General features: G+C 34.6%; 6 protein-coding genes across 9 annotated transcripts; 4 read left to right on the forward strand and 2 right to left on the reverse strand.

The window, feature by feature from the left end:
• Window positions 1-155: 155 nt before the first annotated feature.
• On the forward strand, window positions 156-2,018 carry LOC143431507 (metallophosphoesterase domain-containing protein 1). Its single transcript, XM_076908289.1, has 5 exons — window positions 156-777; window positions 919-1,063; window positions 1,135-1,411; window positions 1,487-1,713; window positions 1,768-2,018. Exons 1-5 carry the CDS (start codon window positions 655-657, stop codon window positions 1,893-1,895), a joined length of 900 nt encoding a protein of 299 aa, XP_076764404.1. The 5' UTR covers window positions 156-654; the 3' UTR covers window positions 1,896-2,018.
• An 846-nt stretch (window positions 2,019-2,864) lies between these two features.
• LOC143431577 (dipeptidase 1) lies at window positions 2,865-5,378 on the reverse strand. 2 transcript variants are annotated; one of them, XM_076908414.1, is made up of 8 exons: window positions 5,197-5,378; window positions 4,769-4,895; window positions 4,460-4,631; window positions 3,938-4,375; window positions 3,585-3,843; window positions 3,404-3,488; window positions 3,231-3,306; window positions 2,865-3,158 (listed from the first exon to the last, which is right to left on the reverse strand). In XM_076908414.1, exons 1-8 carry the CDS (start codon window positions 5,278-5,280, stop codon window positions 2,924-2,926), a joined length of 1,476 nt encoding a protein of 491 aa, XP_076764529.1. In that variant the 5' UTR covers window positions 5,281-5,378; the 3' UTR covers window positions 2,865-2,923. The 2 variants fall into 2 exon arrangements, with proteins under 2 accessions (XP_076764529.1, XP_076764530.1); XM_076908415.1 differs by having other exon boundaries at window positions 4,769-4,916; window positions 5,197-5,346.
• Window positions 5,379-5,977: 599 nt separating this feature from the next.
• LOC143431509 (uncharacterized) lies at window positions 5,978-8,879 on the forward strand. The gene is made up of 5 exons (XM_076908291.1): window positions 5,978-6,225; window positions 7,254-7,511; window positions 7,603-7,743; window positions 7,826-7,950; window positions 8,037-8,879. The coding sequence occupies exons 1-5, from the start codon at window positions 6,118-6,120 to the stop codon at window positions 8,053-8,055; spliced, it is 651 nt and encodes a 216-aa protein (XP_076764406.1). The 5' UTR covers window positions 5,978-6,117; the 3' UTR covers window positions 8,056-8,879.
• On the reverse strand, window positions 8,865-13,594 carry Olf186-m (Ki-ras-induced actin-interacting protein-IP3R-interacting domain olf186-M). The gene is made up of 5 exons (XM_076908284.1): window positions 13,575-13,594; window positions 12,932-13,232; window positions 12,537-12,832; window positions 11,471-11,695; window positions 8,865-11,377 (listed from the first exon to the last, which is right to left on the reverse strand). Exons 1-5 carry the CDS (start codon window positions 13,582-13,584, stop codon window positions 10,380-10,382), a joined length of 1,830 nt encoding a protein of 609 aa, XP_076764399.1. The 5' UTR covers window positions 13,585-13,594; the 3' UTR covers window positions 8,865-10,379.
• Window positions 13,595-14,305: 711 nt separating this feature from the next.
• On the forward strand, window positions 14,306-15,489 carry LOC143431508 (18S rRNA aminocarboxypropyltransferase). The gene is made up of 4 exons (XM_076908290.1): window positions 14,306-14,569; window positions 14,628-14,803; window positions 14,886-15,273; window positions 15,352-15,489. The coding sequence occupies exons 1-4, from the start codon at window positions 14,446-14,448 to the stop codon at window positions 15,471-15,473; spliced, it is 810 nt and encodes a 269-aa protein (XP_076764405.1). The 5' UTR covers window positions 14,306-14,445; the 3' UTR covers window positions 15,474-15,489.
• Window positions 15,490-15,741: 252 nt separating this feature from the next.
• LOC143431506 (F-box only protein 32) lies at window positions 15,742-21,338 on the forward strand. 3 transcript variants are annotated; one of them, XR_013102711.1, is made up of 8 exons: window positions 15,742-16,143; window positions 18,231-18,283; window positions 18,434-18,483; window positions 18,742-18,928; window positions 19,020-19,195; window positions 19,261-19,511; window positions 19,611-19,900; window positions 20,484-21,337. XR_013102711.1 is itself a non-coding variant. In XM_076908287.1 (7 exons), exons 1-7 carry the CDS (start codon window positions 16,022-16,024, stop codon window positions 19,807-19,809), a joined length of 1,038 nt encoding a protein of 345 aa, XP_076764402.1. In that variant the 5' UTR covers window positions 15,742-16,021; the 3' UTR covers window positions 19,810-21,337. The 3 variants fall into 3 exon arrangements, 2 of the variants coding, with proteins under 2 accessions (XP_076764402.1, XP_076764403.1); XM_076908287.1 differs by having other exon boundaries at window positions 19,611-21,337; XM_076908288.1 differs by having other exon boundaries at window positions 16,098-16,143; window positions 18,434-18,616; window positions 19,611-21,338.
• Window positions 21,339-21,403: the final 65 nt, after the last annotated feature.

The following is a 21,403-nucleotide window of genomic DNA, read 5'->3' on the forward strand; positions in this document are numbered from 1 at the left end:
ACATTTCATAAGTACAAATTCATGTATTACGTGGTATTTTTACAATTCTATTTATAATTTTGTTCATTCGGAAACACGAGTCCAATTTTCATGAAATTCACTTTCTTAGTATCTTGCGATCTACTCGTTTCTCTTCGTCAGTTTGATGAAAAATAAGTGAACGAATAGTTAATGTATAAAATTAAATTAGTTTAATATTTAAAATCGAGTTTGGATGTTCACGTGTATCCCTTTTCGATTGATATAGATACACTGCAAGCGAAAGCAATATGTACAGTGCTGATATCGTGTCGAGTTTGTATTGTCTGGGCTATTCGAACGCTATGCAATATTGTTGTTAATTAATGCGGAAAAGTGACGAGCAGGCAGAAAGATTTTAGCTATTATGCTAGAATTCTAACAGATTGCACAAAATTAAATTATTATATTGACGAATTAATTATTATCTTAATATCCGTACAGTCAATTAACCGGTGCATAGCGAGTTATGCAAGACCAAATGTTACACAAAACAAAGTGTTCGTCTTTTGAAAGGAACAATGCGAAGTTATGTTAATATACATGAGAAATCAATTGAATGCTATCAATATTAATTTCATTTATTCGATAACATAATCATCGAAGTTGAGAAACGGTTATTACAATCCTCTCAGTATGAAGATAGAAATTCATCCACTGACTAATAATCCGACAGCAGCTTGGCGGGAATTGTCACAGCAGCAAAAAGTTATTAAAATAAACACCAAGCTTCCAACGACTGATGCATCGAATGACAAGGTAAATTATTTAATACACGTACGTAATTATTTAATAGCGAATCTTTCGTAGGAACTAACCTCGAATCGTTGATATAAAAATTCGTACGATACTATAATACAAGTAGAAAGTGGTTTTCTGTAATGTTTAATCATATTTTAGCTACGCGTTGTTTGTATGAGCGATACTCACTCGTTAACCCCATTCATAAAGTTCGATATACCCATGGGAGATGTCTTTATACATGCTGGTGACTTTACAAAATGTGGTAGTTTACAAGAAGTTATTGAGTTTAACAATTGGATTGGTGAGTAACATCGAACAGAAACATTTGCTTCTGCTTTGTATTAACATACGCTAATAATTATTCTCTTACAGGTAATTTGCCACATAAAAATAAAATCGTAATAGCTGGCAATCATGAACTTAGCTTCGATCCTACATTTACTCATCCGTTTTCTTTACAAACTAGTGGGGATCGTCAGAAACATACAGGGACAAGTATTCTTGACAGTATACCCACATTGGGAATGTCCAAGGATACTCTTGCAGAGGCAATACAAACTAGTAATGTTAAAGATTATTTGACCAATTGTACTTACTTAGAAGATTCAGAAGTTACAATACATGGTATAAAGATATATGGTACTCCATGGTAAATATCCTGTTTATATTGTACAAATGCTTTGTATAATGTATTTAGAAAAAAATGTATTTGTCACATTGTTAGGCAACCAGAATTTTGTAAATGGGCTTTTAATGTGCCTCGTGGAGAAGCGTGTCTCTCAAAGTGGGAAATGATACCATCAGATACAGATATTCTAGTAACACATACCCCTCCTGTAGGACATGGAGATTTGTGCTGCAGTGGTGTAAGAGCGGGATGCGTTGAGTTACTTTCTACAGTACAAAATCGAGTTAAACCAAAGTATCATGTTTTTGGTCATATACACGAAGGTATGGTATTCAAATTATTCTTTTTATACGAGTTACATGTTTTCCATGTTACAGGATATGGCATTTCCTCTGATGGAAAAATAATATACGTAAACGCGTCGACATGCGATATAAATTATTTACCAAGTAATCCACCTGTAGTCTTTGATATAACATTACCATCAGGTCATTACAAATCGTAAAGAAATGAGGAATATAGTAGCAAATTTCATTACATTTCTTACCTAAAATCATATTGAAATATAGGAAATTTAATTTATTTATTTATTTGTATATTTCTAAAAATTTTGCTATCAGTTGTGCTCTTTTTTTACACTAGGTTTTGTTAATTTTAAATACTAATACTTAAAAAAATAAAAAAGCCACAGAGTTGCTAAGTGATTATAATTTTTATGTAATATCATTTACTTTAAAATAACATCAAAATTAACATATATTTTTTTCAAATGTAAAAACTTAATTATAGTTTTCTTACTTATACAGAATGGCATGTGTAAATAGAACAGTTTTATACTTACAGTGAATAGTAAAATTAGGATAAGTATCGATTAATATATGTTTCACTTAGTTTCTCGTGTATTTAGGATCTGTTAAAACTAAAGGAAAGCACAACAGTTACAATTGTAACTAAAACGATAGTTACACGAGTCTACTTTAATCACTACTAGTCTGCTAGTAAAAAAGTATTAGTTTTATTTTAAACATCGATTACAAGAGGCTAAACGATTGTAAAATATATATCTGAAAATGTACCAACTCTGTAAGAGAGAATTCTATGCCAATTGAAGATTATTAACGAATGTATTAATAATTACTTACTGAATTAAAACTGAAATGTAATGCTCATAGTGATAAGCAAAGTACTTACTACATTTAATATTGATTTCCTTGTAGATATGTATTTTTCCCTCATTATATGATCAAGTCATATCATGTTTAAGTGTGGTGTCGTGAAAGCGAGACGAAGTAGTTGCTACGATACCGTACATACATGGAATATAAATACACGAATATGATGTGGATGGCCATTAAGCCAGATGCTACACAGAATACAAGGTAAAGGTAAGGCTTGACTAAAATCAAGCAGTACCTATGTCTTATTCAACAAGACAAGTCATGAGAAGTAAACAAATTATGTATGTAGTTTATTGAAAAATGTAAAATAGAGAAAAAACATGAATTATGAAGACATTACATCAACGAATCGTTTCTAGGTATCGTGGTATCTACAGTAGGCGGTATCCTCGATTAGCTCTTGAGGAATCAATTCCTCTGCTGGAAATTGATGCGACATGGTCACTGCATAAATCTCCGCTTCTTTTAATACTCGCAACAAATTTCCACCTATTAACTTTTTGATGTCTGAAGCCGACCATCTTCGGTCTCTAGTCAATTCGGCCAATAGCAAGGGATAACCGGAAACGTCTGGAAGTTCGACTGGCGGGCTAGAGATATGGAAAAACATATTTATCGCGTTTGTACCATAATTAATGATAACCAACTGCTTATTCACTTACTTCGATATACCATCGTAACCGGCTCCTAGTCCCACATGATTAACACCAGCTATTCTCCTTATGTGATTGATATGAGCTGTAAAGGAAATTGCACTTTTCAAATTCGTTTATTTTTTAATAAACGAATTAATTTTTACTTTTTTAATAAAGTAGGATTCTCGAACCAGACGTACCTATAACATCATGCATTGAAGCTTTATCGCCACAGCTTAAATGCGCACTGTCAAAGCTGATCATAACCAGACCACCATTCAGCGACTGAAACGTAGGAAAAAACACGATCGAAATTTAATTATAATTGCGAGCGAAGAAAAGTCAATTGAAAAAATTATATTGTTCAAGTTTTCTTTTCACCAAGTTACGAAGTATATCGTCCGGAACATTACTGGACGAATTGCAGAGAGCCCTTGCTGCGCTATGAGAAAATATCACCGGTGGTTTGCTGATCGCGAGCGCATCCTTCATGGTCCTTATTGATACATGAGATAGGTCTACAAGCATTCCTAACCGATTTAACTCTTTCACTACTGCTTTTCCAAACATCGATAACCCGTCGCTGTGAAAGTCCAACGGCGCATCCGAATTCGGATCTTCTACCGAACACGAATCTGCCCTAGGAACAATCATAAACAGTACTATATTAATAAAGTCATGAAACAGGTAATGAAGATAGAATATAATATTTAAAAAATTGATAATAAACTTACCACGGAGTGTTACATTTGTGTGTCAGGGTCATGTAACGTGCTCCTAGCCGGTGGAAACTCCTCAACACCGCCATCGATGTTCCAATGCTATGACCACCCTCGATTCCAACTAAACTCCCGATCACGCCATCCTTATGCGCTTTCTCGAGCTCCTTGCTGTTCGTCACGAGTCTTATCCTATTGGGATACCTCGAGACAAGTCTACGTACCACGTCTATCTGTTCCAGGGTAAGTTGTACGGCGTCGAGAAATTGTGCCTCGCACGGAACATACACGGACCAAAATTGTCCGCCGACTATACCTTGCCGCAACCGCACCAGATCGGTTTGCCATTGCGAACCCCAACTTACGTTACGCGACAAATCCTCGTCAAAAGGAAAGTCTTGTAACTTTGTGCTTCCCCGATGCTTTCGAAGGTTCCACGCGAAATCATTATGCCTGAAACGTTCGCTCACGCTTCACTCGATCGTATCTTCGTCTATTAGATAGTCATGCATATACACACATGTAGTAACATCTTACCCATCGATCAGAGGTATTTCAGAGAGCATTCGCCGCACAACTTGAAGCCTGGCCTCCAATAAATGCGAGCTTCTTAGTTCTAAAGCTAAAGGTAATCCTACGCCAGCGATCAAGGCACATCCAAGGAAAAAGAAGCCTGCCATCACTATCCATTTCCTCAATACGCTCCGTTCTGATGAAACAAAAGTAAAACCTACATGTTTTTACCTCCATACGTACAATACATTTACCTTTGGTTCCAGTGTTTCTATTCTAATGGTACTTACAGAGGCATAGCTGTATCATGCAGGGAAGTAATTGAAAACGTACCACTTTTCCTCGATGATTCTTTATCTGTATCCAAAGAAGTGGAGACACCTGTGTCCTTTGCATGGTGTATAGCATCACCATTAGGCAATTTTCTTATTAACTCTGGGGACGATAGCTGCAAGCACGTCTGCAAAAATAATCATTTAATCTATCAAGAACATTATTTTTTCCTTGGATCTACAAATAGCCGAGATATTTGATGCATCTACGTTGCAAACCGTTCTTTCGTGTTCTTATAATATTCGATTAATTGTCCCCTAATACGTACGCATTTATTGCACAATATGAATGGTACATAAGTCATGAAACCGTCCGTACAATTCATCTTATATCCTCGAATTACCATACCGATCGAGAAACCGGCGTCGGCGAATACAATAACGCTTAACGTAGTAATCAATTAAATCAAGTGGTTCGTCCAATATTACCTCCAATATATCAACTTCTTTTCTTCTAGGCGGTGGAGACCGATAAACCATACCATCTTTGTTCATTCCATACAACTCGAACATCTTTTTCTTCTTTTCACGATCGTTCGTTTCCTCTGTACCGCGAGTTTCTTACCACCGTAAATATTAAAGGGAGCGTCCTATTCTGTGAACTATTAACGCATGCGTCAGCCGTTGTATCGACCCGAGTCGTGAAAGATTTCAAACTTAGACAAATTTAAGTAATCGAAGACATTAAAATAGAACCTTTACAAGTTGAAAGTCATTTAATTGCCTCTATTTACAGGATAGGCTGCACTTATTTAAACCACTATGCGATTTACATGTCGGTATGCATGTTATTAGCTTTATGTTGCTCTAACTACTTCTTTGTTTCTTTTTCTTTTCTTTCCAACTTTCTTTTTTCCATTGTTCTTTACAATAACACGTTTTCTTATGCATTATTCAGTCAGCAACTTGTTACTGTATAGAACGATTGAAACGCGTTGAAAATGTGGACATCCTTTCAATGATAATATTGAAATAATCATTAAGCATATCGAATAAACTTGTTGTTTGGAATTTAACGTGATCAATATTCTGTTGCACGATTATGTATCGCTGCTTGATGCCATCGCGATCCACGAATGAAATGGAAAGATTGCAGAAACGATTCAGTTAGTTATTTGAAAATCGGATATCTCGCGGTTCTACGGACGCGCAGGAAGTTGCGAAGCACGCGTCGCTTCCAGGCTGCGCAGGAGGATATGCGTGTAAACCAGTTCCCACCGCCACATACCGCCATATTGTTTGCGGCAGTCGCGCACGTAGCTGGTCTGTTCTTCTACGTGATCTCGTTGGTTTTTTCTTCTCCGGTGAGTCCCATTGGGAAAGTTTGCAAACATTTCGCGAAAAAGCAACATGAAGAAAACAAAGGACGTGTCAGACGAAGACGAGTATTCCGCGGATGATCCAGAAGAAGTGGAAGGAGCCTCCGAAGAAGAGTGGACTCCTGAAGCCGGAGCCGAAGTAAGCCCACGCTACTAATGCTTTCTTCATTTTCGTTACTTGTATCATAAATGTTTCTCTCCCACTGTTCCCTTCAATTAATTCATGCTTAACACATCTTCTGTTATGCTTCTAGTTGATCGCTCTGCGGACGAATATGTTTATACGCCGTTATATGCAAACAAAGATCTGTCACTCGAACAGTCTTTCTTCGATTCGTTACATTTTTCGCTCGAGTAAGAACAACAAACGGGAATGTTCCTGAATAATGCATCAGGCTTGCCGTTTGAGCTGCTCGTGTCTTCCTGCTAATTCGATAGTTTTCTTTATTGTCAGAAAAGAATTATTTTTAATCAATTAGTTCTCGCTGGTAGATAACGGGGGAAACACGAGTCGATTTAGTTATGTGGTAGTAATGCGTGTTGTAACCGTGACAAGCACGCTACTTAATATCGTATTTTTCGAAGCATCGTGCCACTAATAAAATGTCTCACGTAAGGAGCGCTTTACCGCCTTACCAACGTAAATAAAGATTGCGTGGTTAACTCGTAATCTGTTTTCTCTTTCATAGGGAAATCGGTTATTCTCGGAAATATTATTACAGTTAACGAATTATCGTTGCCGGCCGGTCAGTGGCGCCGACCAATGAATTTTTCAAAACAATGCAACTCTGCTTGTACAGTCTTTTAGCTTCCACTTTACATTTTCAAATCATTTGCGATTTGGTATGGAAGTTTTACTGTTTTTATTATCATTCTAAACAATTACTATGTGATGAATCTGTAAAAAAATATTATTTGCAAATATTAATTTTAACCCATTCTTATTTTGTTCGTATGTATATATCTTAATGTGTACTTTGATTCTCCATGTTTATTGTAAGCAGAATAAAAATATTTTCCATGTAAATATGCACATGTATATAAAATTATGCAGTCAGTATCAGTCGATTTTGTAAACCCTTTTCAGTTTCAAGTAATGTAAATAGTTATTTATTATAAAGATATTTATTGATTATCTGAATAATACTAACATTTACAACTTGTTAGAGTGGTGCTAAAAAAAGGCCACAAAGGGAAGCTGCTAAAAAGCGGCAACATTCAGAAGAGGAAGAAGATGAAGAAGAAGAGGAGGATGAAGAAGAAGATGACGAAGAGGACGAGGAATCTGATTCTGACACAGGAAAGAAGCCTAAAAGAAAAAGACGATCTAAAAAAGAGGAAGATGAGAAGGAGGATGAAGACGAAGAGGACTCCGACGATAATAGTTTTAATGAATCGTCGGGAGAAACACCAAAAGATTTTACCGTAAGCCCTATAAGTTCATGAAATTTTACAGTACCTTGTATTTATGTATTTATCTAACAGAGAATTATTATTTGTGTATATGTTATTTTAGTCTGGGGCATTTGTAGTTGCAAAAGCTGACATTGGTGGAAATACAGATCCAACATTGTGGAGGATAGATGGGAAGGCATTACTTCAAAAGTTTTTACCATTCAAAGAAAATGACAAGACACTATACAAAAGTACATCGACGGTATGTTTTTTACATAGTAATTTTCATTAAGGAATCTTAACCATTTCATATTTCTCTATTATTTTTAAAAAATATTTTTCAGTATTCTGGGTGGTCAGTAAATAACAAAGATAAATACTTGGCAGCACAAGTTACTTTCAAAGTGCAAAGTAGAACAGAAACCATTGTTGAACTTCACCTCGATCAACAGCAACAAGAAGTTGTAAAGTACGTTTCATTACCTTCTGTCTCTTGTACCTCTTCCTTATGATCACAGAATGATACACAATGATTGGTCCGTTTTTATGTTTCAGAGAAGAAAAAGAAGACTAAACACAGATCATGTTTGATCATATTTGTTTATATACATTTTAAGGTATGCTAAGGAAGAATACATCTACGTTCACAGGTACACGTCAACATTACACAGACATATTACGCAAACACGTGGATGCAGTTTATAAAATGATATTCTAGCAAATTCGTGTTTAAAAATAAGATTGAGTGGACCATGGACCTCAGTTCTTTACCAAGGGTAGCTGTATGTATAATTGATAACTCTGTGAAATACTTATGCGTGTTTTAATTAACAGTCAAGCTATCCAAAATCCGCGTTATTATTTGATTCCTTAAAAGGTATGATATCCACTCATATTTTATTTTTCTATAAATTAGACAGGTTATCTAAATTTTCTTATATTTGACTGCATGCTATTTTAAAAATATTTTCGCGTATTACTTCCTTTATATTAAACGATAATATTAATATACAAATTTTCGCGTAGTTTTGATTCCAATTTCCAAATTTGACGCCCAATTGTAAGAACACTTTAAGTAACTAGATTCCGTGTTATATTTAGTCATTTAAATACAAACCATTAGATATATAGAAGATAAATCGCAGTGTCAGTTACCGTTGTGATCTTGTGTTCCTATCGTGTAAATTCATTGGAAAAGAATCATACTATTTTTAATTTTTTAATGAAACTTCAAAAATTTGTTGTCATGACTTATGTATAATGGATTTATAATAGTAGCAACAATGTGAATAAGAAATGAATTGTACTTTCATCAATCATGGTTGGTCTAGCTTTATGGATAAAAAATTATAGATCACGTACATAAAAAAAAAAAAGTAAAAATTAATTGCATCAAATTTTTATTCAATATTCCTGGGTTATTTGTGCATTTCATATTTTTTCTACAAAGCTCCTACCCCATTTGTATAATCTGTATAGGTCAAATTTATCGGCATCTAGGGACATAATATGGAACATAGTTTTCGTTATAAGTTTAACAATTAAAATATAAAATGATAAATTAGATAAAAATATGTGTGTACATATACTATAGTATTTACACACACACAATCACACACATACACACAAATTCCGTTATAAATCCCCTTTAAATTTGTACTCTTTAAATGTTTTTGTTTAATAATACATACATATAACTTTTTGTAACTATGTGTATAATTACAAAGGCTAAACGCTGAATTGTAGTTAATATTAGCAAAGAGCCCCAATAAAACTGTTTAATTCGTATTAAGAACAATTGATAAATTATAACAGCAAGACTATATACAATATTTGATCAAAGATATTTAAATAAACTTGTAAAATCATAGCTATGTGTGTGCAAACATAATCATTCATACAAGTTATACTTATCTCGTTTAGGCAAATTTTAAACTCTTCTGGAAATATGAATATTTCAGTTAGAATACAAGATCGCAAAATTTTACTTCAGCAAGATCAGGTTAAGGATCATATAATAGTTCTTACGCACAAAAATTACATTTTCGTTGTTTTTTTCTTTGTGTTTTTCATTCCTCCCTCACTTTTGCTAACAGTCACAAGTACGGTACACTCTTACAATAAGTTATTGATTGTTTGAAAAATAATTTATAATTGAAGTACAATATTAATGTGGAAGTATATACAATGAGTATGTCAAATTATTTTCTTTCGACTACGAGCATCCCAATATGCCTCTTGTTAGCTAGCACTATTTTGGAATTTAATCAATTATAAAATACAAAGTCACAAAACAATAAATTTAACTGTACTTACGATTCACTGTTTACACGTATATTATGTACGATTCAACAACGATAAAAGTGATTTATGTATTAATATGAACTTAAAATTGACATGAAAATATCATAATACTAATCAAATATATAATATGTTCTACAAGTAGCAACAAAAGTAATAACGTAATATATAATTATAGTTTTCAAACAAAACGAAGCCTTACAATCACTTCTCATAGTAATGACTTCAATCATATACATTATGTGTAAATACAATTTGATAATGAACATTGGTATTTCATTCGTATTTACTAAGGAATAAAATTTGACATTGTAACAAAAAATATTTACATTTTTATTTATAACTTGAAACTATTGTTATAAACAGAGATACATTCTTACGAGATCGATATTCATGTCTTTTATGATACTTATCATATCCTAAGATAATTTAGCTTAAATCGTTTTTGTCAAGTATATAGTGATTTTGAAATACATTCAAAAGCACTATGTATTCAAGATGTGCAAAGTAATTCTGAAAATATTTGGTCAAAATAAGTTTAGTAATCTAAAATACGTACATTATACTTTCTTTTGTGTATGTTTAAATTGACTGAAGTTAAAAACCAGGTTCTAATCGTACGGATAATACGTTATTTAACATTTCACGAATTTCTGCCATTTCTCTCCTATTTTTTGTTACCATACTTTCCAGATTTTTATTTTCTTGAATAATTTTTTCCATTTTCTTCCAATATTTTTTATTACCAGAATGACAGCAACATGTTGTTGTTTCCTCTTCGTCTGTACACGTTTGCTCTGCAGATTGAGCTTCCCCAATACAACGTTCACTGTTATCTCGTTCTTTTTTAACTTTGCTTAAATTATCGTCTGCTGTTTCTATACATTTATGCGTTTCTGTGGATAACATCTGTGGACATTTTAATTTTATCGTTTCGTCACTACTTCTATCTGAGTTGGTGCAAATGCTTTTGTGCTTAGAAGTTTTATGTGAATCTTTATCCAAGTTACATCTTAATTCTTTATGTTGCACCGTATCAGGCATACAGACATTTAAATCGTAGTAATTCGTCGTATCTGTATCGCTTATTTTAGTCTGCCGCTTCAAAGTTTTCCTTCTTCGAGCTAGAACCGCTTCGTCTTTATGTTCGGTCACTTGAACAATGCCATCACTGTGTCTTCGCTCATGTAGTGTTGATAAATCCTGTTCATGTTTTATACTACAAAATCCATCGCTTGCTCTTCGAATATCATACGTATTCTCAGAAACTACATTAGAATTAGAAATATCTTCATCCAAATTTTTATTCTGTGCATCCGAATTTTCTTTGAACACTTGTTTTGGTGAACTAATACCATTCTCATCGGATTCTGTGTTGTCACTGAATGACAATCGTTTTGGTAACATTTTGTCTCTATTTTGAATAGCTGTTTGCTCAAATATCTCTTTATCATTATTTGCAAAATTATTAGGTAATTCGGAATGTTCTACAATGTTATAATTATTACTTATGGCATCTTCAAATGATCTGTTCGCGTTAGAAGAATTGATTTCGATTAGATCACCATCGTGTCCAAATGCAAACGATTTCTGTCCTGGAAGTAGTGAAAATTTCGTTTAAAAGGTAGTACTTCTGTATAAAAAGTATCTACTGTAACGGGCGAACGATCTATACAACCAATGCTTACCAATAATCATACGTTTATTACGCATGTCAGGACTTTTTGAACGAGGTCGTTCCAAAAATTGTCTACTGTCGTGTGACAGTACAGAAAGTGTACCATTGCAATGTACAGGACTGTATTGTTCATACGAATTGTACATTGCATACGGATCGTGTTCATGGCTTTCATGTTCCCGCAAACGTTGCATAATTTTCTGTACGATTTCCGATGGTGCTACGTATGGTGAACCTTTCACACAAGAAAAGAAACCATTATACATTACGTATACACGTTAATTAACAATAAGATCAACAGTAATAAATATAAAACTCAATATAATAAAATTATCCGTTGCAAACAATAATTGAAAGCAACTGACAAAAGTGCTTTGGTATAAAAGCATACTATGTAAATTATAAGTTATGTAGTTTGATTTTTATGACTAAACATATATTACCAACTTAAAATACTTAACATTGATACAACATACTTAATATTATAATCTAATCAGTAACAATTATAATCATCAATACAATACAAAGCAATTATAGATTTATAACAATTGTTAAATAATACTTTCACAACAATAATAGAATTATTTCATGCATATTATGGTTCTTTGCAAATATACAATAATAAGCAAAAAACGAGAATCTATAAGTTTAGATGTTTAAGCATATCTGAGAAATAATATAAATATTTCATTTATACTTATAATGTACACACGCATGTATGCATGCACATATACGTATATATATATATTTATATATTGTTAATTTAAAATTTTAACTAAATCAGAAATAAAAGTTGTTTTAAAACCAAGGAAAATTTGAGAGATCCTAGTTGCCATAAGACTTACAAAATTAATTGGTCCAGAATGTCTGCGACGTGGACAAAGTCTAGACACAGACAATGTGTCGTCGCTTCCTATAAAATTACTATTTTTGTAACATACATTAATCTTCAATTTAGAATATTGTAATCGTAAAATTTTTTCTACCATTAAAATTGGCAATAACTTAATGTCACAGTCTATAACTTATTTAGCAATTTAGTATACATTTGGCAATTTGTTTCGTATATGTCTTACCTGTTAAACCTCTGTATCCTAAAGATACAGAATCAAAAGATTCGCTGGTTTCTTGTTGTTGTTTCATAAAATCATTAATGGCTATGCCTTTTAACTTTGACGGTTGTAAAAATCTTTTTGGTATTCGTGAAAGTGAACCATTTTTTTGTGGGCTGCTTGCACAGCCCCCAAATCCAAGACCAAGTAGAATTGCTTCAGGATCTGCTTTCCTTAATTCTAATAGGCTTTCCACGCTACTGCAGTGACTACTATCAGATTGTAAACTTGGATCTCGAACCAGCTTGTGCGGTAATGAGCTGGAAGTAAAAAATATAAAAAAAATACTCATACAATTATAGATGTCCTATTATCTTAGAGGTCTTATTGTTTCTTTTCTATCTCCTGCCTTTTATTACCTAGGTAGGCCTGTTGTATTAACTGTTGTTGTATTAGGAACATTAATAGGTGCAGACACAGTCATAAGTGGTTGGTTCGTTCCTATAGAATATGGAATGTCCTTGGGCTGTGTCGATGCCAATGAAACATTACATTTATTACTTGGTTCTTCTCTCTGTTCATTTCTTACTGAAAAACTTGATTTGATAGGCGATGGTATTGAATCTATCCATTGTTGAACAGGCCCGGTTTGACGTCTCATTTCCCAAATTCCTCGTATCCAATCTGTTACCTTTATAATTGTTTCTTTTCTAGTGTTCTCTAATAAAATATAAACAGTAGCTATTTGAAGAAGAATGGGTCCATGATTACCATTTAAAAGCAGAAACACTGATTTACAATGGATGTAATTGTAATTTGTAAATCAACTAACAGCCGTGAAGCGTAGCTTGTAAAGCTTGCAGTGCATTTATGAAAATTGTGCAACATGCATATGTTATAGAAAGAAGCATTAAAAGAAATTTGTTAGGAGAATTTAAACAACTGTTTGACAATCGGTGATGATAATGTTGAACAATTCAGACATCGTTATTAATATACATATGTATGTATATGTGGAATCATTACAAAGCAATGAACAATCTATTTTTTTTAACAGTGTACCTGAATCCATATCCTTTAAGCGGCATGTACAATACATAATTATAATTAAAATTAAATGAAAAGCGAAAATATTTAATTTCGTTGGTATCGTGTAGGTTTTTATGCGATTAAAAATTTATAATGTAAATAATACGTACTGATGAAGTTGATTTTCAAAACTATGTAATATGCAGAACGCGAGAAACCAACATTTACCTTAAATTTAAGAGACAGTAGATATGTATACAAACAAGTGAAATAATTCAATTGGATTAAAACGCGTTTAAACGCATGTTCAAAGGATCTTCATTCTCTGAACGATTTGTGTCTCGCGGAGCGATTGAGAACAGAACAGCCACTTGTTACCCACTCTAACACAATATTTCAGGGCCGTCTAACGCTGTGGCACTTTTACAAACTTTACTACCTACAGTCCATAGTTCTGTACACGTAATTATCGCACTTTTATTTAAGTACCATCTGCGCATTGAAATTTAATTTGACATCTATATCATCGCAGATAGTATATTAAATGTATAGCTATAAGTTTCTACCTACACACCATTGTCAAGTAAAACAAAGAATAGTGTAACGATAAAGGGAAATGCCACGATAACGAATCGTAGTGTACGCAACAGTTTTTGTAACGGAATATTGTTTCCTTATATATACATGTATCATACGATGTTGTTTCGTTGGGAATAACTTCGTCCATTCCCGCGCTGTAATCATTTATAGACATATGCATGCATACATCTACGTATGTACTTATAGTTATCAACAGAGTTTGGACTTATTGCGTTGATGCATAACCTTCGAAGGGGAAAATCTTCATGCATGCGTATATGTTCGTCGAAACTTGTATATTACGAAAGATTTTTAAGTCCCATAAATGTCATCTCGCGGTAAGAAGAATAAAAAAAGGATACTAACGAGGCGACCACGACAAGTCATTGGGAAAGAAGAAAAATACTGTCAACAGAGAGACAAGTCGGATTTAGGAGACAGAGAATCAGGTTCTAAAGAAATGTTTGGTTATACAACTTCAGAGGAAAAGACTGTTCTAATTTTCAGATGAAGAACAAAAAGGGGAAGAATGGCCCATCTCATTTCCGGTTGCTATGTGGGATCTAGAACACTGTGATCCAAAGAAATGTTCCGGTAGAAAATTAGTTAGACATGGATTGGTAAAAATACTACGGTTAGGAGCTAGATTCCCAGGATTGGTTCTTACTCCAGTTGGTCAAAAGGTACAAAATACCTTTGATGAGTTATATTAACACAGGATAAGAGACTATTCTCGATACTTTATGTTATAATGCTTTATTGTAGTGTGTAAGTCCAACAGATCGTGCTATTATAGAAGAGTATGGTTGTGCAGTAGTCGATTGCAGTTGGGCACGTTTGGACGACACTCCATTTAATAAAATGAAAACTTCCAATCCTCGCCTTTTGCCATTTCTAGTTGCTGCAAATCCAATAAATTATGGCAAACCTTGTCAACTAAGTTGTGTAGAAGCTATAGCTGCTACTTTAATGATAACAGGCTTCCCTGAGGAAGCAAAGTTTTACCTAGGAAAATTCTCTTGGGGCCACTCATTTTTAGAATTGAATGAGGAAATATTAAATAAGTATTCACTTTGTAAAAATGCAGAAGAAATTATAGCAGCACAAGAGAAATTTCTCAGCGATGCTACAGAAGAAAAGTTAAACAGACATGGTAATTTTCTCTTTCTGTTTCTCTCTTTTCTTGTTGTCAGTTCATGTTAATGTAACAATGAGATATTTTATGCAACAGCTGTTTCGGATTTTCCACCAACCGACTCAGAAACAGAAGAAGAAAGCGAAGAATCAGTGCCTGAAAATATTATTTCCGAAATAGATGAGCAAGTAAAGGACATGAATATAACATTAAAATGATTTCAATGCACCTGTATACATATCATTCTTTATACAACCAAGATATATCCATCGCTAAGAAAGAACATAAATGTTTATACAATTTTAATTTTATAGTTAGCCAGTTAAAAAAATTAATCAGTAGATTTCTCGTAATTGATAGAGTTAATCTGGATAGAAATAAGATAAATTACAAAACGAAGAAGATCGAAGCACAATTGTCAACGTACATATTCTGCTCGAATAATATTCGAACGTCGCGGTTATTTATTTATTTAATCGCGCATGCGTGATGTAAGAATTTCAAGATGGCCGGAAGTTTATCGAAAGTGAACTAGTCCGTGAGTTGCACAGCTGATACCTGTGTGACGTCAGTAAAACAAAGCCATGCGCGGTCGATCGCAGCCGCGAAGTAAACCATACAGTCTGAAACGTTTTGCGAGGAAACATTGAGCGTCTGTAAAATAGTGGAGTGCGTTCAGTAACAATATCTGTTAGTTGTAGGTACGCTTGGTCACAATTTGCGTACGGGAATAAAGCAACAGTATCGCACGGTTTCATCGCGAACGATGCCATTCATATCAAAGGATTGGCGCAGTCCTGGCGAAGAATGGGTGAAAACTGTCGAGGGTTGGGAAAAGAAGAAAATCCTCGAATGCGCCAACAATAAAACACTTTCTCTTTTACTTCGGTGAGCAGTGTCATTATCAACCTTTATTTGTTTCTTTCCTTCTACATTTTCGATGCGCTGTTCCATCGTTTTAAGCGAAAAGAAGAACACAACTAATCGTTTCCGTCTATTCTATCTGTCCCACAGCTGTTAGATCAATTAAGTGACAGTTCTTGGTTTGTTTACCATCGCGAACTTCACTATTGTGCGTTTCATTTACTAGTAGATAAAGGCTTAGTTATGCGTATCCAATTAACGCAAAGTTAAGAGTAATTTCCGTATGATACCAAATTTTTGTCAATTTTTCCATTTATCGTTAATATTAATAATTATTAAATATGTAACACAGCTTTTTGTATGCAATGATAGTAGCATTACAGACTTTCAAATGTTTTTGGTGTAGAACTACATATTGCGAATAATACTCTTTTTTTGCAATAAGATTCCTGCTCAATGTTCGTAATTTTTTAAAAATTATACATGTGTCATTTCCATCATGATTTTTATCGATGCAATAATGCACAAAGCTGTTCACATCTGTATGCAAGTGTAGAATGAACAACAGAAAGAGGACTTTATTCGCTTCGGTAGAGAACATCCTAAGTTGTCTTATTCTTTTATGGTAGTACCAACATAGTGCCAAAAATAGCCTGTCTGCGCTGTTCTTCATGCATTCTTGCTTCATTCTAAGAGAGTACGATTTTCCTCGCAGGAGGAAAGACGAGGATACGTTATATTACGTATAAATCCGATTCGCAACATTTTCCTTTCTATTTTATGCATACGCTTTTAATTTTCCGTGCAGCGGAAAAATATTAAATTTGTCAGTCAACGATAGGTATTCGCGTAAATGTATTTCACCTGCTCACTATATATTATGTGTATTCGTGTGTACACGACTCGCAATGCACGCGTACACGCTTTGTGCGTTTTCTCTTTTGTCTTGGTTCGGAAACAGATACACATACAACGAAGTTAAACGCGTCCTCGCGTTCATTCGCGAATTAAGCATTGGCGTCGTGAGACCGCGAAAGCTTATGCTAATGCATATGGCAACGAGAAAGAGAGAGAGAGAGATAAGCAAATCGACGGAGCTTCGTAGAAATCTACATTTTCATGTATTTCGCGAAAGAGTCTCATTCTTTTTACAAAATCCTCCTTCGTTTATTTCTTATTCTACAGTATATGTCCACGATCGCGATTTAATGCGAAGGAATCGTATCCTTGCTCCTGTAAAAGGAAATTACCTAAAATCACAAAAGGAACATGTATTTTGATACTACTGACAATACCCTGTTTATTCTTACGTACATAAAAGTAGGTCGTGACCTAGCAAACGCGATCTATACCAATTTCGCAAATCTATCGTATCACCTCTTTTTCCGAGACACTGGAATTGTCGGTGAGGCGATTCTTGGCGAGCATCTTGCGACTCGTGTTCTTATTATGAAATATCTCGTTCACATTCGACTTCGGAAAGATCATTTATAGACTGGAGGGTAACAGAGACAACAAAATACGTGAGACTCGGTGTAACTTGTTCTATTCGAGTTCTCAGATTTTTCCCAGCTTCTTTTATTGATGCATTATAGATAAACCATATTGATTCGTTTTCTGTAGCATTCAGCAATTTGTTAAAGAGCAAAGTATCCTCAAGGTATATTGAAGTGGTTGCTCGAGCAACTTGTGAACTCTTGCAGATCTCGCGTATAAAATTACTATATAAATGAAATAGCTACTTTTTGTACACGATTAATTTCTCACGATCAAAGTTATATTACCGATAGTTATGTAATGTTATAGATCATTGGTGCGAAGTTTCTCCCCTTGCGTCGCATAAGTATATTAGTGCAAGGTCTTTGTCGATGATCGTACGGATCGACACGATTCGACGATTTAAGCGTTTCATCGAATACATGTTAGAAGAATCTGCTTCGATTCTTAGAAGGGAATGTCGCGAATCCTGTCATGAATTTTAATATCGTTCCTTATGCTCGCGGCCACATTTTTAATTAAAATTTGGAAGATTGATAGTTAAAATATTTAATTAATTTGATCTTATGGCGAACAATTGTAATATTATCATTTCATATATTCTTTTCTTTCAGTAATAGCAGTGATAAGGATGCATTTGACAAAAAGGAGAAGGATAAAAAGAAAGGTAAGTAATACGTTTGTAATCTCAACGTTAGGTTTATTTCTATTTTTATATTATACATAGCAGATGCGAATAGAACTGTAAGAGGAAATACGATCGCCGTTAAAATTTTTTATGGCTAGTAAATTAACTTATTTTTGTGTATAATTTTAGAAAACGTCGTCCAGCCGCATTGCCGTATCACGCTGAAGTGTACGCGTGAGGTGAGTGACTTGCTCCATCCGTATGCTTAGAAGAAATGCGAAAGTAGAAACCAATGGAAAGAAGACAAAAAAAGCGTGTAAGGTGCAAAGCAGAAATGAAGAGAATAGGAGAAAGGAAAAGAGCATATACATTGTACATACATATATACATATGTATACATATGGACATATTATTAATACTAAATCGCGAGCTTACCTAAACATAATTAAATAAGAACAAGACGCATGATTGTAACGTGTATCTTTTTATATTTGAAGATCGCTGGTTTCAACGGCTTGAGCGACGCGCTGAAAAGGCTGGACTTTTTATCCGCGGTACACGATTGTCGACGTTTCAATTACATTGTACGATTATTGGATTTGCTGGTCAGTCACAGGATGGGCGGCCTTAGCGGATGCGCTCAGCGGGTCCTCTTCAATATGTTAGAAGAAGTGGCGCTAGAAGGTAAAGGGTTCTCAGTTATTAATCACGTTTAGCTATGGTTACATTATATATTTTTTTATATATACGTATGCTGCTACAATATTGTTGGCAGTATCGTTATCGCAGCAACAAACTGGAAGGCTTCGTCGGCTGATTGAAAGAGTCAGAGCTTTCAGCGCTGGATGTTGCTGGGGTGGCAGACCTTTGGGCTCTGTAATCTTATGGGAAAAGCATAAAGCCGCGTTAGAAAGAATCTTACAAATTGCCTCTTCCATCACTATAACTCAGGTAGGAAAACGAGAAACGAGAGAGAGAAGAGACGAGATATCGCGTGGCCGCTGTTCTCGTTTCAGCCGGACGAAAAACAGCAGCCGCAATGGTCAGACTTGCCAGCGGAATGTCGTCGAGAGGTACTCCTTCGACTCAGCGATCCACGAGACATCGAAGCGTCATCAGAGGCTTGCGAACATCTAGCTGTTTTGGCACAGGAGCAGAGAATTTGGCGGGAACTTGCTCAGTACCACTTTACGCCCCAACAAATAGCGTCTACTAGACAACACAATCCTGGAAAAGACTGGAAAACTATATTCACTATTGCTCGAAGGTGCGCGTCATTTTTTAGGAAGCACAGCTACTTTTACCCTTGATTGGTGTCGTTTGAGGTTGCCAGTTCGCCAAACTAATCAACTTGAATGACTTGTAGGTCATTTGGCCTACGGGAAGAGTACGCAGAGATGATTCAGTTGTGCCGTAATTGCCGTTGCTTGTTCTGGCGATCCCTCGGACATCCCTGTATTGCTGACCAAGATCCAGCCTTCCAAGAGAAGCTGGCGGACGTCGATCGAGCCTCTCTTCACGTTCCGATTCCTCCGCAGACCTTTCTTAAATTTTTCTCTTTGTGAAACGGTCAGACGTAGAAAAGGAGGCAACAAGTCTTTGTTTTCATCCTTACAGCCTAGCCCTCAGTTGACAAAGAAAAATATGATTATGAAGGTATACATATGTGTACGAACAGCAACAACTCTCAACTCGGTAACTAACACGACCCCCGACGATTGTACCGCACTCAAAAGTGCGTTGTGTGTTTTTTCTGTAATATGCTTCATCAATCTGACGTGTATGTTTGGTACGATCTTGAACAAATTTCACTCTTGTTCACGATCCACTACGGTTCGTTCTTCCAATCTCGAATAAGTAGAAGACATCGTGTCCATTTCGTTCTCGCTTGAAAAAAAATCCTATATTAAAAGACGGAAGCTTAAATTGTTTCAAGTACCGCGTCCATGTAAAGATTGTTAAGCCAAACGACACAAACGACTTACAATAACGTAACGAAAATTGATGTATATCGTGCAATCAACAGTTTATTCTTTATCTACTTGTAGTTACGGTGCAATACTGCAGTGCATTGTCCTTCTCGAGGTGAATGGAATTCTTTCATTCAACATCGCCCATTCGTTTTACGGGTGTGTCAACGAATTTATTTAAATTATATTTAAATATTGAATTCGTCCATTTTTTTGGATACCTTAAGCGTAATAATTATTAATTCAGCAGAAGGATTTTATTGTTACAGATACACGATTATCGTCATTGATACTACTTGAGCATTAGTTATTGAAAGAACTTTTATGGTGTGTGTGTATGTGTTATTTTGGTAAGGCATTGTTCGTTACGTCCAGATGGGATCATCGTCCTCGGCAGCTCTACCGATATTCCTTTATTCATTTCCACTGATATTTACTTTTTTCATAATACTATACTTATTAGCAGTTTTATATACATTCTACATGTTCATATATTCATTACGTATTTTTTATTCCATCCCGCTGTCATTGTTATCGCAAACAAAGAACTATAAGCATACCCAAAATGTTAATGGAGTTTATTTTAGTCTCACATTAACTTATTTCATTGCGTCTTTCTTTTGAAGCAGAAAGAGGAGAGAGAGAGAGTGAAAGAGTGAGAGAAAGAGGCAGAATTGAATTATTTGGTATGCTCGTTTTAACAAGTATGACTATTTTCATTGCTTTATGTGCATTTATTATGCATATTCGCTTAATTATAACATTGTCGAATTTTTAAATATTACAATAAATACATAGATCACTATAATTGCTTTAAGCAATTTACTTGGAATGATAAAAGTTATACTGCCAAAATCGATACTGTTGCATTTATGCGAATCAATAACTTTCTTTTTAGTGTATTCTTTCTAAGTACAGTATATACATACATATAAAATAGGTATCATTTGATATGTTATCTCTTTTTGCATAAAACAATTGCATTGTACATCTCTCCAAGGTGATTGCATCATACAGTGTATATATACTAGCACAAATATATTCTCTAGCAAAAGAGAATACAGTACTGGAATTATATATTTCCACCTAATACTTCAGCAAGTTGTTATAGCTATTTTGATTTCTTTTTACTCTCTTTTGTAATTGTTTATTTATACCATATATTTGTTTTATACAAACTATATAGAGC

The sequence above is a fragment of the Xylocopa sonorina genome, chromosome 18 (assembly GCF_050948175.1).
Source record: "Xylocopa sonorina isolate GNS202 chromosome 18, iyXylSono1_principal, whole genome shotgun sequence".
Classification (NCBI taxonomy): Eukaryota; Metazoa; Arthropoda; class Insecta; order Hymenoptera; family Apidae; genus Xylocopa; species Xylocopa sonorina.